Source organism: Quercus lobata, chromosome 10, assembly GCF_001633185.2.
Source record: "Quercus lobata isolate SW786 chromosome 10, ValleyOak3.0 Primary Assembly, whole genome shotgun sequence".
In the NCBI taxonomy this organism is placed as follows: Eukaryota; Viridiplantae; Streptophyta; class Magnoliopsida; order Fagales; family Fagaceae; genus Quercus; species Quercus lobata.
The window spans coordinates 21,724,389-21,738,105 of NC_044913.1; the positions used below are offsets into that span (position 1 = coordinate 21,724,389).

Below are 13,717 nucleotides of genomic sequence, written 5' to 3' on the forward strand. Positions count from 1 at the left end.
ATTTAGCCCAGGTAAATTAAACCTCTACTAAAAGAAAAAAATTGCACTACCTATAATAAACAGTAAACTAAGGCTCCGTTTGAGAGTTTATAAGGGAATGGAATAGAATGGAATAGAATGATTATAAGGAAATGGAAAGGAATGGAATGGAATGGACTAAATTTAAGTAAGGGAAATGAATGGAAAAGAATGGAATGAAATGGAATTAAGTAACCTTGTTTGGATGTTTTAAAATAAAGTAATGGAAATGAATGAAAATAAATGGAATGTAACTAATCTTGTTTGGGAGCAACATGGAAGTAACGGAATGGAATCATTTTATGATAATATTACTATTAGAGCCCTATTTTAAAATAAAGAGTTAAATATATAGGGGTATTTTGGGAGTTTTAGTAAAAAAATCATTAAATCTAATTTCATTCCCTCCCATTCCTCCCAATTTCAAGGGGAATGAAAATTTGAGGTTTTAAGGGAATTAAGAGGAATGAGTGTTCCCTCCTATCCATTCTATTCCCTCCCACTTAAACTCCCAAATAAGGGAATGAGCTTTTCATTCCCTCCATTAAAACTCCCAAACAAGGGAATGGAAGAATATTCTAAAATGATTCTTTTCATTCATTTCCATTCCATTCCATTCTATTCCCTCTTCCCAAACGAGGCCTAAACCTAAACTACCCACAGTATCAATCATTCAATTTGACTCGATAATCATATGACCGATAAGCCATCAACGGCATCACCTATAGACACCACTGTGAGTGTAGGCACGCACATTGCTTGCTATCAACCACATCTTTGTATCTCCAAGGAAAAACAAATTAATAACAATAAAGCTTATTAGTCCTAAATTTTTAAGGTTGGCTATGGATCATTGATGGTGGATTTGGCTCGGAGCATTTTTGGCCATTTTGATTTTTTTTTTAATTAAAAAAAAAGACAAATACAAAGAATAAAAAATATATATAAAAAAAAAAACAAAAAACAAAAAACAAAAAACAAAAAAACAAAACAAAAGCAAAAACAAAAACAAAAACAAAACCAACCACCTAATGTTTTGGCCATTTTTGCTAGAACCAACTGGTATGCAATAATCTGTTTTTTAGATTACCCAGCCTAGACTCTTGTTGTAATAACTTCTAGTGTGCATTGAGATACCAATCTTCATTTTGCTTGTTAGTTGAGAGAACTCTTAGTTTTTTTTTTTAAATAGATTGAATTTATATCATAGATTGTTAATGTTTTTGTCAAAGGATGATTTGGGAATAATGTGTGCTCTATACAGATTTCAACGTTTTAGTAGTGCAACTTTATAGTATGAGATGTTCAACTTTTGGAAGTGCCTCATCAAGCAATCATTAACAATTACAAAGTATATTAAAAGACTCAAACTATCGGATTTGCCAAACAACCCTTTATGGATACAACTTATGATTAGCCTTTATTACATTTCACTCTATGCAAAAGACAGATTTTCTATTTAACTCATGCGAGGGAAGGAATTCCTGCAAACTTCGTCATCATCGTATAGCATACTTATTGCCCCTCTATTTCCAAAGACAAAATGGATAACATTACAGAACTTGATGCAGCTCAATGTCTTTTTGGATCATGAACAAGCAAATTGCAGATTGATATCTCAATGCAGAATAATCCCCAAACACCACAAAGCAAATGAAAATTATAAATAAATGTGTTTATCATTTAGCTAGTGTTAATACAAACACTAAAATCCATGCCAATGCTCGTAACTCATAAGTAATCAGTGCTGATTCACAATTCAGGCTGGAATGGCTGGTTGTTGTTGAGTAATGCAATGTATGTTTCCACCCCCCAAAACAATCTCTCTCGCACCTTCAATTCGTACCACCTGAGACACCAAATATGAAAAGGTTTGTTCAGTACCAACTTTCAACAAAAATAAACATCAATTCAATTTAAAAGGCCATACATATATTATTATATCACTACTAGGATATTAGACATGGAGATGATGAAGAGTACAATGTAATATTCAACAAAATGGCGGAAAGGGATAAACTGTGAGCTCTCTCAAACATTTAAAAGGAGATCCATGACACCGACCCCAATTTAGATGGGATTAAGGCCTAGTTGAGTTGTACCACTTCTAGGATTTCAGTTAAGGAAAGGAAAACCACAAGCATTTTACTTTTATTAATATTCCCTTTTGAACAGTGATTGCTAATCTATGAATGCTCCACTATTATTTTGCAGTACAACTGCATTGTAAGAGACATATTGTGCTTGAATATGCCCCCAAACCAATAACGAAACCTCCCTTTCTGAACGGCCAGTGCAAGGACCCATTTTTTAAATTGATCATTGCAAGTAATCTCTACTAGCATCAGATACAATACTGCACATAGTAATATGATATTCATAGTCACTCTACAGGAGACGGTCACATGCTTGTCAGGTTTTTCATATCTTATATATTCCTAAATATCAACATCATCATGATCAGTACCAAGCCTCACACTTTTGTCCTTGAGAGTGGGTATATGACCACTAACCATTTAGGCTACAGAAAGCATTGGTGTATAGTTTATATATTTAAGGCTTCCAATATCGGGATTCATCTTTGAATCAGATTAATGTCCTCACATGATTATAGGTTATGAACATCACAGAATAAGTCATTACACCTAACTCCTAGGTGGTAAAAAGTTTAAACAAATTCAAATTTCAGACTAACGTACTTAATTTTAGAGAATTTCATCCTGAAGGTATTACATCCTGTTAATCTTAAAAGTTGAAAAACATCTCCAGTTCCTTATAAAATCTTCATGTTTCCAAAAATTTTCACTTTATGTAACTTGTGTAGCTGTTGCTACAGGATAAACTATGAGAGGCTGCATCCCCATTAAGATTGATAGGTCTCACTCATTTTCACTCGTGTCCTTAATCTATTAAATAGCCTAAATTGTTACAGAAATTCTCAGATATGTATAAAAATGGGTGTTGCCTGATCAAACATGATGGGGTGTGCCTTACTATAGTTTATCCCTATAATTATTTTCACTATTATTATTCAAAAATCTCATAAAAGTAAAATAAAACGAGTTAGAATCTAAATCAATTTTTGAAAAACATCATCTACAAGATAAGGGTTTTAGTTAACACATCAATGAGTCAATTAGAATATATTTAACAATTTATCTGCACAATCTGCTATCACACCCCTCTATGAATTTATGAATAGGGATTGTATATGTAAATTGAACTGCTTACTTCATAATCTGGAAAGGCTAGAGATACAACACGAAAAGCTTCATCATCCCACTTTTGGTCCCCAAATTGTGGTAAGATGATTGCTCCATTGGCAGTGTAGAAGTTCACGTATGAAGCAGCAAGTCTTGTACATGGAAGTCTTGGTTTGGCCTCACCATCCTGTTGCAGGAACATTCAAGATCAGAGAGAACAGGGAACTACAAGATATTGAACTATCAGGCATTCTTTAAGGGGGCTTAATCAAAAGAACTACAGTGACAGTAGGACAAAAAAAGATATATGCATCAAATCTCCAGACCAGAAGCCACAGTGGACCATCTTCCAGTAACTTACTTCTCTTGAATAATGCATATGTGAGAGTGGAGTAGAACAACATTTATTCATCGTCCAGTTGTCACTTAAATCTGGGATTGGTATTCAGCTAAATTCAGGGCAGCGAAGCTAAAAGGAAAAGTCTGTGACATATTTTACTACAGTTTTGTGCTAGTGAAAAGTGGTCCTTGGAATGCAATTTGAAAATTCCTGTTACTGGTGTGCGGACAACTAAAAAGTGTGTTATGTTGTTGATGACAATGCCACACTTTTAAAAGATAACTGGCCATTGTTACAGATAAACAATGCCACACAACAGCCCCCAAGCAGCATGGACTAATTTCTTTCTTTGACTTTTGTTTTCAATCACAACAAAGTGACAAACAAAGAAGATCCTCAAAAATCTGGGCTAGAAAAGGAACTTTTTTTTTATAGGTAATACAAATCACTTGCCCATAAGGAATTGAATCTGTGACCCAGCTTCAATCATTAGTTGAGGGGGCAGGAGATGCCATTTGGTCAAAGACCATTGCAAAGAAAAAAGGAAGAATCTTCTCATATATGTACCACTTTCCTTATTAAATACGTATATCACTTTGCTTCCTTTTAAAACAATTGGAAGGAAAGTAATAGGCACATTGCTTTAAATACAATATCTATTCTGTGATAGCTAAGAAGCTGATTCAAATCATCAGCCTTTTTGCCTTCTTCTTAAGAACACTGCATTCAGTTCATTTAATGAGATCTAATTCAAATTACACCTCCTTCCCTAGAAAAGTATTATGAAGGGTGAGGTTGTGGGTTCACTAGGTGCATATGTAACTCAATAATTAAATAAAATTTTTTTTTACTTCAATTTTTAGCCTTTTCAAACGTTTTTACCTAAAAGCTTCCTAAACAAAGAAAAGAGACATCGTTTTTTAAACATTTTTTGCTTTTACTTTTTTAATAAATACAATATCTTATCTGAGATAGCTAAGAAGCTGATTCAAATCATCAGCCTTTTCACCTTCTTTTAAGAACACTGCATTCAGTTCATTTAGTGAGCTCTAAATCAAATGAGACCTCCTTCCCTAGAAAAGTATTGCAAAGGGTGAGGTTGTGGGTTCACTAGGTGCATATGTAACTCGACAATTAAGAAAAAAAAAAATCTTACTTCAATTTTTTCGTCTTTTCAACCTTTTTTAGCTTCCACAACAAAGAAAAGAGACAACTTCTTTTAAACAACATCTATTTTTTATAAAGGTAATCTTATATATTTACAATGGTGGATCTTCTTAACTAGTAAAGAATTCTACTGGCGAACAACAAGAAAGATGAGCAAAAGTGAGTTCAATTCATGCAAATATAAGAATGAACCTCAACCATTTAAGTATCAAATAAAAGAACCATGGAATGCCATTTTCAGATTTTAAGTTACCCATCACACCCCACCCCACCCCCCCCAGCGGGCCCCCCCAAAAAAAAGAGGGAAGATTCTGGGCCTGTTAAATATTTACCTGAGCTACTCCAGCAGCCTCTTCATCCGTCATATAAAGTGGCCCTGGTACATGTAGTTTAATTACTTGTAATTTCCTACCAATGGCATCAGTAGCATTGGAAAGAACAGAAAAAGCTTTTGCAGATCTTTCATACTGAGGATCCTTTTCATCATTGGTCCAGGACAACAGAACCACACCAGGCTTTACAAAACAGCACATGTTGTCGATATGACCATTAGTATCGTCATCACCTGTTTAACATTATGTAAATTACATTTCAAGAAACATAGAAAAGGTGAACAAATCCTATCTGTGTTTGAATATTTGCTGCAGGTGCAAACATATTTCTAGAAAGGTGAGCTTGAATGAGAAAATTAACAAAGGAATTTGCCGGATAGAAAAAACCTTTTCAAGAATTCTCAAACTAGAAAACTAAGTTTTTTTGGATAAGAGGGTGGAGTTTTAAATCCATGGAGAGATATGGGGGGCCGAAATCCTCTTTCTGATTCCACCAGCATACGTGTCTAAATGGTACCCCTCCGTGTAAGTAAGTAGCTAGGCACACCTTACTAACCTCATCACTATCACCACCACCATCTCACCATCACTATTGAAACAAATACATAGGAGGATACACCATATCCTCCCAAGAGGTTAAATATAAAGCTTAAGAGAGCAATAAAATCCAAAAAGTGAATGACAACGGATGCTGCGTAAAGCATGCACCCAATATTGCAGAAGACACACAATCTTGTACACATGATAATAAGATAAAAGGCCATGTAGAGGGGCTTGGACATTTTTTCCATTCTCATTCGTTAGTTTAAGCTAGTGATGATGGGAATATGAAATACTTGGTAGCTAGCTTTCTTGGGATTGCTTGCTAGCTGACTATGACGAGCAGCAAGGGAGAGTCAGATAGTACTGCTTTTCAGATGCAAATAGGTGCCCCTTTGGCTGTTCATCTTATTCCCTTACCGATTGCTTCTAGAGGCGGATTATAACATATAATAAAAATAACTCTTTCATGACACTCGCCCATCCTAAAAAGCCTTGTCCAAGGCTCCTTTCCTACAAAGCCTTGGTAGTCTCCTACCAAAAAACTCTCAATCAAGCCCTCACACCCCTAATAGGTTAAAACCTTCAAACAGAGAACAAGCATTAAGAGCATTTTTTTGTGAAAGATCGTTTGTTTGATTGGAGGAATTGGTTGGGAAAAAGTTCATCGAACATTTAGAATTTGGTTCCACTTTGTTTGTGTGGATTCCTTGGTGAGAACAGTACAGGAGAATGCTTGAGGATATGGAAAGTACAAGGAACCAGTTTTGTTGGGACTTTGTTTGATTGGTCTAGAGCTTGGGGACTAACGAACAGAGATTCTGTTCCTATGTTTATTGAGTCTCTATCTCATTGTATATAATTTTTTTTGTATTTGTTTGTAATTCTTTGGGCTACTTTATGTCATTTTGCATGAAGTAGCCTTTTTTTAATAAAATTTTCTTGCTCATCAAAAAAAAGAGAGAACATGCATCAAGAGCAAAGAAGTTCGTCAATACAAGAAGAACTTTAAGCTATATAATTAAGTCACATAATATTGCATACCATATAATCCAAGAGGCAACCAGATAACCTTCCTGACTCCAAGATATGCCTTAAGTTCATTCTCTATTTGCTCCTTATTCAAATGCGGGTTGCGGTTTTTATTCAAAAGGCACTCCTCTGTAGTAAGGCAAGTCCCTGAAAGTTGAAAAAAAATGCAGAATCAATACAAAATTAGACCATTTAATCGGCAGAGAGAAGAAGTATTCCGTAAGTTGATGAAAAAGGCAAGAGGGGAGGGGAAAATAGCACTGGATCGGAAATTTTACTACATGAAGTGCACAGTGAGTCATTCCTTGATACCTAAATCAATAATACAGTCTTTGCTAACCTTTCTGGAGAAAAGAGTTTGAGAAAGAACAAGTGTCAAAAATAAAATCAACATGCAAGCCCTCGAACAATATTAATATAATGAAAAATTATCCCAATAAATTTAAAATTTAAATCTTCTAGTCTACAACTTGGATTGTAAGTACATTCTCCTTTTTGAGTCATTTTTCATACTTACCACCCAATGGGTTTAAAATCACGACATCACCCTTCAACTTACTATTACAAAGGGGAGGAGATGCAATTTTAGCTAGAGGTGATTGACTCGTTTTAGAATAATCTCTGGCTTAAAATTAGCAAGAGGTGTCTGCTTTAACCCAGCAAATTATAAATATGTGAGACCATAAATGCATGTAACAAACTGAAATCAAGTGCATCTTTCATCAAATGCAATCCCTTAATTTCCAAACAATGTGTAACTCCTTTTATATTGCATGCTCATTCTAGAATCAGAAAACTTCATATTTTAGGAGTTTCACACTTAACAATTGGTTCTTTCAAAATTGAATATGTTGAAATAATTAGAGGAAGAAGGGGTGCCAAGCAATGAATGGTAAAATCAAAAAGTTGGAAGACAAAAAAATTTCTCTAGTTTGGTAAATTACTTTATATTTTTTATATAAGTAAAGTAAACAGGCCAAAACTAATATGGGTTAAAAAATGGAAGAAAAAAGTTCTGAAAGACTGACTAGTTTGGAAGTCTGGTCGCCCTCCCTGAACCAACTTGAACCTGAACTACGATTCAGATTCTTACAATAATTACAAATGGATAAGGATGCACCATCTCAAAAATTAAAGACAGATTCGGGTGAGAATGCTTCTAAAGCAAACTAATTTCTTGAAAACAATTATCAAGTAAAAGAAAGTAATCTCTGCAGTTACAGATTTCTTTAAATGAATAGGCAGCAGTGCCGTAAGTTCCTAGATGGAGTAAAAAAAACTTCAATCATGTCAGAAGCTTTAGACATTAATTTTGCTTCTTTTTTGTAAATAAGTTACATGTAACTAGCTATATACCAAAAATGAGTCCAGTATCTAACCTTCTAAACCTAAGTAGGTCATCTTGAAGTTGCAATAGCCATCAGCATAATCAGTAACTCTATTAATCAAGTGAGAATTATATCACTTTTAATTGATAAAGCTCTAATGAAATCCATATAGCATAAAAGAAACCAAGTCCCTCAGTTACAGATTTTCTATTTGGTTGGTGGAATTGATTGGGGAAGCATTCGTCACACAGTTGGAATTTAGCTCCGTTATGTTTGATAAGGTATATATGGACGGAGTGTAATCATCAGACTTTTGAGGACTTGGACAGATCTTATGACCAGTTGCTTGCTTCATTTAGCAGTTCTCTTTTTTACTGGTTTAGGGCTTGGAGACTCACATCTAGTGATTCTCTCCCTTTGTTCTTTAGTTCTCTTCTTCTTTGTAATTAATTTCATTCTTTGTTTTGTTTTTCTTTTTGTTTCTGTAACCTCAGCTTGCTTTGTGTCTTTTTACATAAAGCAACTTTTAGAATATACATCTTTCTTACTTATCAAAAAAAGAGTCACACCATTTCAGTGCACTAGTACATTTACATTAGGCGACATTTCCAAAAACACGTCTAAGAGTTTAATACCTCATCCTTATTATATAAAATAAAATATGCATGTATCTATAATCCATATGGCAATGTCCTCTTTAAGTAAAACAGTACAACGAGGCAACTTGCCAACTACTTGGTCAACATGGACAATAAGCCGTAAATTTATTAGCATTTCAAAGCCATTTGTTTTATAATTATCTCAAAAGAAGCACAAGAAGTACTCTGAAAATACAAAGCAATCAGTACATAAATTGTTACCTTCTCCATCAACATGGATGCTTCCGCCTTCAAGAATAAGAGACTGTGGAAACCTAGGAAGCCTCTCAGTCACCAAAATCTAACAGAAAATGATAAGAATATTAGTAACTATATATAGAAATTGTCCTGGGAAAACTACGGGAAGACATCACATAAATTTTTTTTTTTAAGAAGGCTATGATCTATTGAGCTACAGTAACCTTCCTAGCAACAAGGAGGTCAAGACTCCAATCTTGGTAGCAACCATCATCAACACCTAGAAATTTTAAGAGTAACTTTAGTTAGAGATGGCACCCAGCACACATGATCATAGACATCATAAAAAATTAACTAATACAGCTAGAGTCACTAACTCGGCGGTTTGATGTCCATTTTTTATAAAAAAAAAAGACAAAAAACATAGTGCAGGAGACAATTTCCTTTTAAGATTACCAAAGAACCACTCATGAACAAGCTTATCATTCGCTCAAATTTGATCCCTGATTAAGTTCCTCAAATTACTGATGTAGATCAGCCATTTTCCTTTTTTACCTTTTTACAGAAGAGGATCATCAAATTACTCTGGTGTTGCATGCAGTATGTTAACAAACCATTACCCATTCTATGAACTTAATAGAAAATTAAATTTCTGAGATTTTCGTACCCATAAAGCATGATAAGTCTGGCAAAATGTTGAACCCTTTTTCTTTTTCTTTTCTTTTTTTAAATTAAGATATGAAAGCAAACACTATATCTATGATAGATATGAGATTTGACCATTCTAAAACTTACCTCCCCAACTGTTAAAATTCCAATCAATGCCGGCAACCTTATGCTCTGAGGCACCAGAACACGATGCACTCTTCCTTACAACAAACTATTATAATAAAAACACAAAACACCATTTCCAGGGTCAAATTAAATATCAAACTGATGATAATACTACTCCACATGTCAAAATGAGTAAAAGAGGAAAGCTCACAGTAGGTCCAGTATCACGAAACCATGCGTCATTTATACTCATCTCAATCACCCTTATATTTTCCGGTAGCTGACTTCGTGCATTGGTCCACTGAGCATGTAATAATGTCACATTCCAAACTTGGTTTAGAACATTATCAAAACAAATTATGAGACTAAATCTTCATATCTTATAAATTTGACCAACCTGAGCAGCACTTGCACAGACAGTTACTGGCTCAAACCTTGAGATTGCAGATGCTACCTTGGCATACACACGTTGGGCATGCACCGCATTGTCTCTCCAGTTATCTGGGCGTTCCTGTTACTCAAAATGAAGCTTGACTGTCATAACAGATTATGCATGATAGATAGAATGCCATGGTACAATCTATGATTTTGCACATAGAATCAGGAGATATAAAGCTAAGATAGATACATATATATAGTTTAGTGCTCAGAGAGGTTTAAGGAGGATTAACAGTGAGACTAGCCAGGAATACATGCAGTGTAACCAAACAACACATGCAACACAGCTGTAATATCCAACAATGATTACTAAATTGGAAATTATTAGGGATATATGAGTATTGAGAGTAGGATGGCTTTTTGAAATAAAAAATTCAAATGAGAAGAGGAAAGAGGGGGGGGAGTAATTCAGCGCTTTGAGATTACATATCACTCTGCAATTTTGAGAAAGTAAAACTTATCAATGAGAAGTCACAAAGAAAAGCTTTAAGGCCCCATTTCCCAGATTTTTGGGTTTTAGCATAGTGCTATTACAAGTATACCACTTCAAAAGTTGCTGGATTTTGGAGGTCAGAAAGTCTTTCAGCTAATGGTCTTTGGACCATATAGCATCTTGTCTTCTAAAAAATAAGGGGTGAAGGGTGAGGTCACTGGTTCAATCCTGTAGTACATGAGTTGTCATCTTGTATTTACATATCAAAAAGGGTTCTTGAGAATTGTATTTCTGTAGTGCAGAGTTCAATAATTACAACTGGAAGTGCTGTTCAATCTGTTGGAAAAACATGGGCAGATTTGGTGGTGGCTTAATCTATTCATCATGTAAAAGGAACTGGAACAAAGTTGTGATATCTTTGTTTATGGAAGGTATCAAATTCATTTAAATTAATTTGAAAAGTATTCTAATCCGCTTGGCAAAGCCAACAAGCTCCAAATTTTAGTTTCTTTTAAGAACCCAAAAAAATAAAGAATACAGTCACTTAGTCTCATCAAATGTAGATGTAGTCTCTTAATGTCACCAAATGTACACAAAACCTACAGTTTCCCAGAAACGTCAATTGTTCAAAATACCACATTCCAAGCACATAATATGACTCATAGGGTGCATGTGTAACTTACAAATAAAAACAATACCACATTCGGCACATAAGAGTTGTTATCGGTAAGTTACAGACACCCTGTGGATATTGAACCCACAACCTTACCTTCCACTCCTTATAGGACAAGGAAGTACCATTTGAGCCAGAATTCATTGACACATTGCAAGCACATAATGTGACAAAATGATTTTAAATCTTCAATTCATAAATATTTATAGAACACATGCCTCCACACAATCCAAGTAGAAAACCAATTCGATAATTAACATTATACAAAAGAAAAATGATCGAACATAAGAATGGCATTCCAATAAAATCTCAATTCCAAAACACACTATCACTACACATCCAAAATTGTCACAATACATCTGCTTTACCATTAAATGGATTATGTATCTGACAAAGAACAGTTTTTTTTTTTTTTTTTTTTTTTTTTTTTTTACCATTATTAAGAAAAAGTCAGTAAATTTTCATGACCCATCAAGCTGAATAACATAATAATAATGTCATGTAAACTTGGAAAAATGAATATAGATGTACTTACAGGCCAACCCATCCAACACTGTGAATGGGGTTCCCACTCAGCAGGCATGTAGAATCCATGGCTAGCAGGAGGTCCTTCTAAATCCATCAAATTGTGTGTGAATTGGCTAAACTGAAAAGGTAAACAGGATTGGATAGAGAGTGAAATGTGGGTGTGACTGACAGTGTGAGAATTGGCTTTAAATTGGAAAAAAAGTAGGCAAGAAATGAATCGGTTGGACGGAGTGAGAGTTGGGAACTTTGAAGTCTGAGCCCTGACTTTATGCTGCTTTGGCAAATTTAGGGGTGTTTGGTAGAATTGAGTATTTTTAGTGGAAAAGTGTATAAAAATTTGTGCAAGTGTGTTTAAAATGCTTAAAATGTTGCTCTATCAGACTGAATGGAGTGGTAGGGTCCAATACGTGACTCTGTGTCTGTATTTTTTGGAATGTCTACATGTGTCTTCCTAGTTCCTATGCTAGTTTTTTTTTTTTTTTTTTTTTTGGTGCATATGCTAGTTTTTATATCATGTTTTGGTTCTACTCTTTTGTTTCTGACATTCTACCTTGTGTTTCTCAACAACAACAACAACCACCAAAAAAAAAAAAAAAAAAAGACAAACGACCTTTTTTTTAATCATGTTTTGGATCTATTTGTTTGTTTATGACATTTTACCTCTGTCAAATATATATATATATATATATATATATATATAGTCTTTGTACGTTTTGCTGCTGAAGTGTGTTTGCGTTTTGGGCATGGGACCCATGCTACAGTAACACAATAAACGCCTCCCTTTTTTTTTTTCCTCGCGTTTCAAGAGTGATCATTTACTGACTGTGTTTGGATTGCGCGTTTGCGTGTTCACGTTCACTATTTCTGCGTTTTCCTTTTTTTTTTTTTTTTTCAAGCTGCAGTTGTTGACCAGATTTTCCATGAACAGTGTTCAGATGCACTGTTTATGAACTCACAAATTACATTTTTTAGCAACTTTTTCATTAAAAATGGGTCCCACAACACTATTTACACATTTAAAAATTATTTCGCTACAGTGTTTTCAGTTTCAGTTTCAGCAAAAATAAGTTCAATCCAAACGGACCCACTGTGCAGCCGTATATGTTGACTTTTCCACTGTAAACAGTATATTTGTGCACTGTTTACGGACCCACAAATTCCACTTTTCATAATTTTTTTTATTAAAAATAGGTCCCACGATACTATTCACATATTTAAAAAATATTTCACTACAGTGTTTTCAGTTTCAGCAAAAATAAGCTCAATTCAAACGGACCCATAGCATGTCTAATCAATGTATCTAAACTGTAAATTAAGTAGCATTATGTCAGCATGTCTAATATTATTCATAAATTAACTAGGTTCTTGTTTAAAAATACTAATAAAATGACTACATTTGAGAAAGATAAAAATTAGTGGATTCAAAAAAACAGTCGGATAGTATTTGAACATGGTACTCGAATCAAGGAAAACTAGCCGAGTGCCTTCTTCTTCTTCTTCTTCTTTTTTTTGGGGGGTGGCTTTCTGTCAATATGAAGGGTAATATGTACAATGAGTAAAAGGAAATTTGAATATTAAATGGTTCTATAAGAAATATTAGAATGTGTTAACCAATTAAGGCACAAAACTCTTGGTCATATTTAATTACAATCTCTCACTAAGTTCAGACATATTACTTAACTCAAAATACCACTACAAAATGGCCTATTTAAAAATTTATATAAATAGATATATCAATTTGATTTATTACAAAGGTGCCTCATTAATGTTAAAATTATGTTATTAAATTTATCATTTTCAGTTTAAGTTTTTGGGAGAATTGAATTTAACATCTAATTGTACTTGTGGCTATACTAGCATCATGTGTGCTAAATGCTTTAGCACACCAAATGTTCTACTTTTAGAAGGGTACCACTGAGAGCATTCACATCAAGAATACTATAAAATATAACATTTAGCATTTCAAAAAGTTACTTTATCCATTTTTATTCACTTTATAATACATCCAACATTAAAAATTCTATTATTTTACCACTTCATTTAAATATTCTTTTATATTCTTTTTTTTTTTTTTG

At 34.1% G+C, this 13,717-nt stretch overlaps 1 protein-coding gene across 1 annotated transcript; it reads right to left on the reverse strand.

The window, feature by feature from the left end:
* Nucleotides 1-1,454: 1,454 nt before the first annotated feature.
* LOC115964061 (agmatine deiminase-like) lies at nt 1,455-11,990 on the reverse strand. Its single transcript, XM_031083356.1, has 10 exons — nt 11,650-11,990; nt 9,968-10,081; nt 9,782-9,871; nt 9,592-9,676; nt 9,021-9,076; nt 8,821-8,899; nt 6,645-6,779; nt 5,061-5,293; nt 3,250-3,408; nt 1,455-1,867 (listed from the first exon to the last, which is right to left on the reverse strand). The coding sequence occupies exons 1-10, from the start codon at nt 11,734-11,736 to the stop codon at nt 1,778-1,780; spliced, it is 1,128 nt and encodes a 375-aa protein (XP_030939216.1). The 5' UTR covers nt 11,737-11,990; the 3' UTR covers nt 1,455-1,777.
* Nucleotides 11,991-13,717: the final 1,727 nt, after the last annotated feature.

Bases quoted from the DNA above. Each gene is read 5' to 3' on its own strand.
- LOC115964061 (XM_031083356.1), bottom strand. From the start codon at position 11,736: ATGGATTTAGAAGGACCTCCTGCTAGCCATGGATTCTACATGCCTGCT. The intron at 9,872-9,967 runs GTTGGTCAAATT...TTACATGCTCAG, and splicing joins TCTGTGCAAGTGCTGCTCAG to TGGACCAATGCACGAAGTCA. The intron at 5,294-6,644 runs GTATGCAATATT...AATGTTAAACAG, and splicing joins GTTGCCTCTTGGATTATATG to GTGATGACGATACTAATGGT.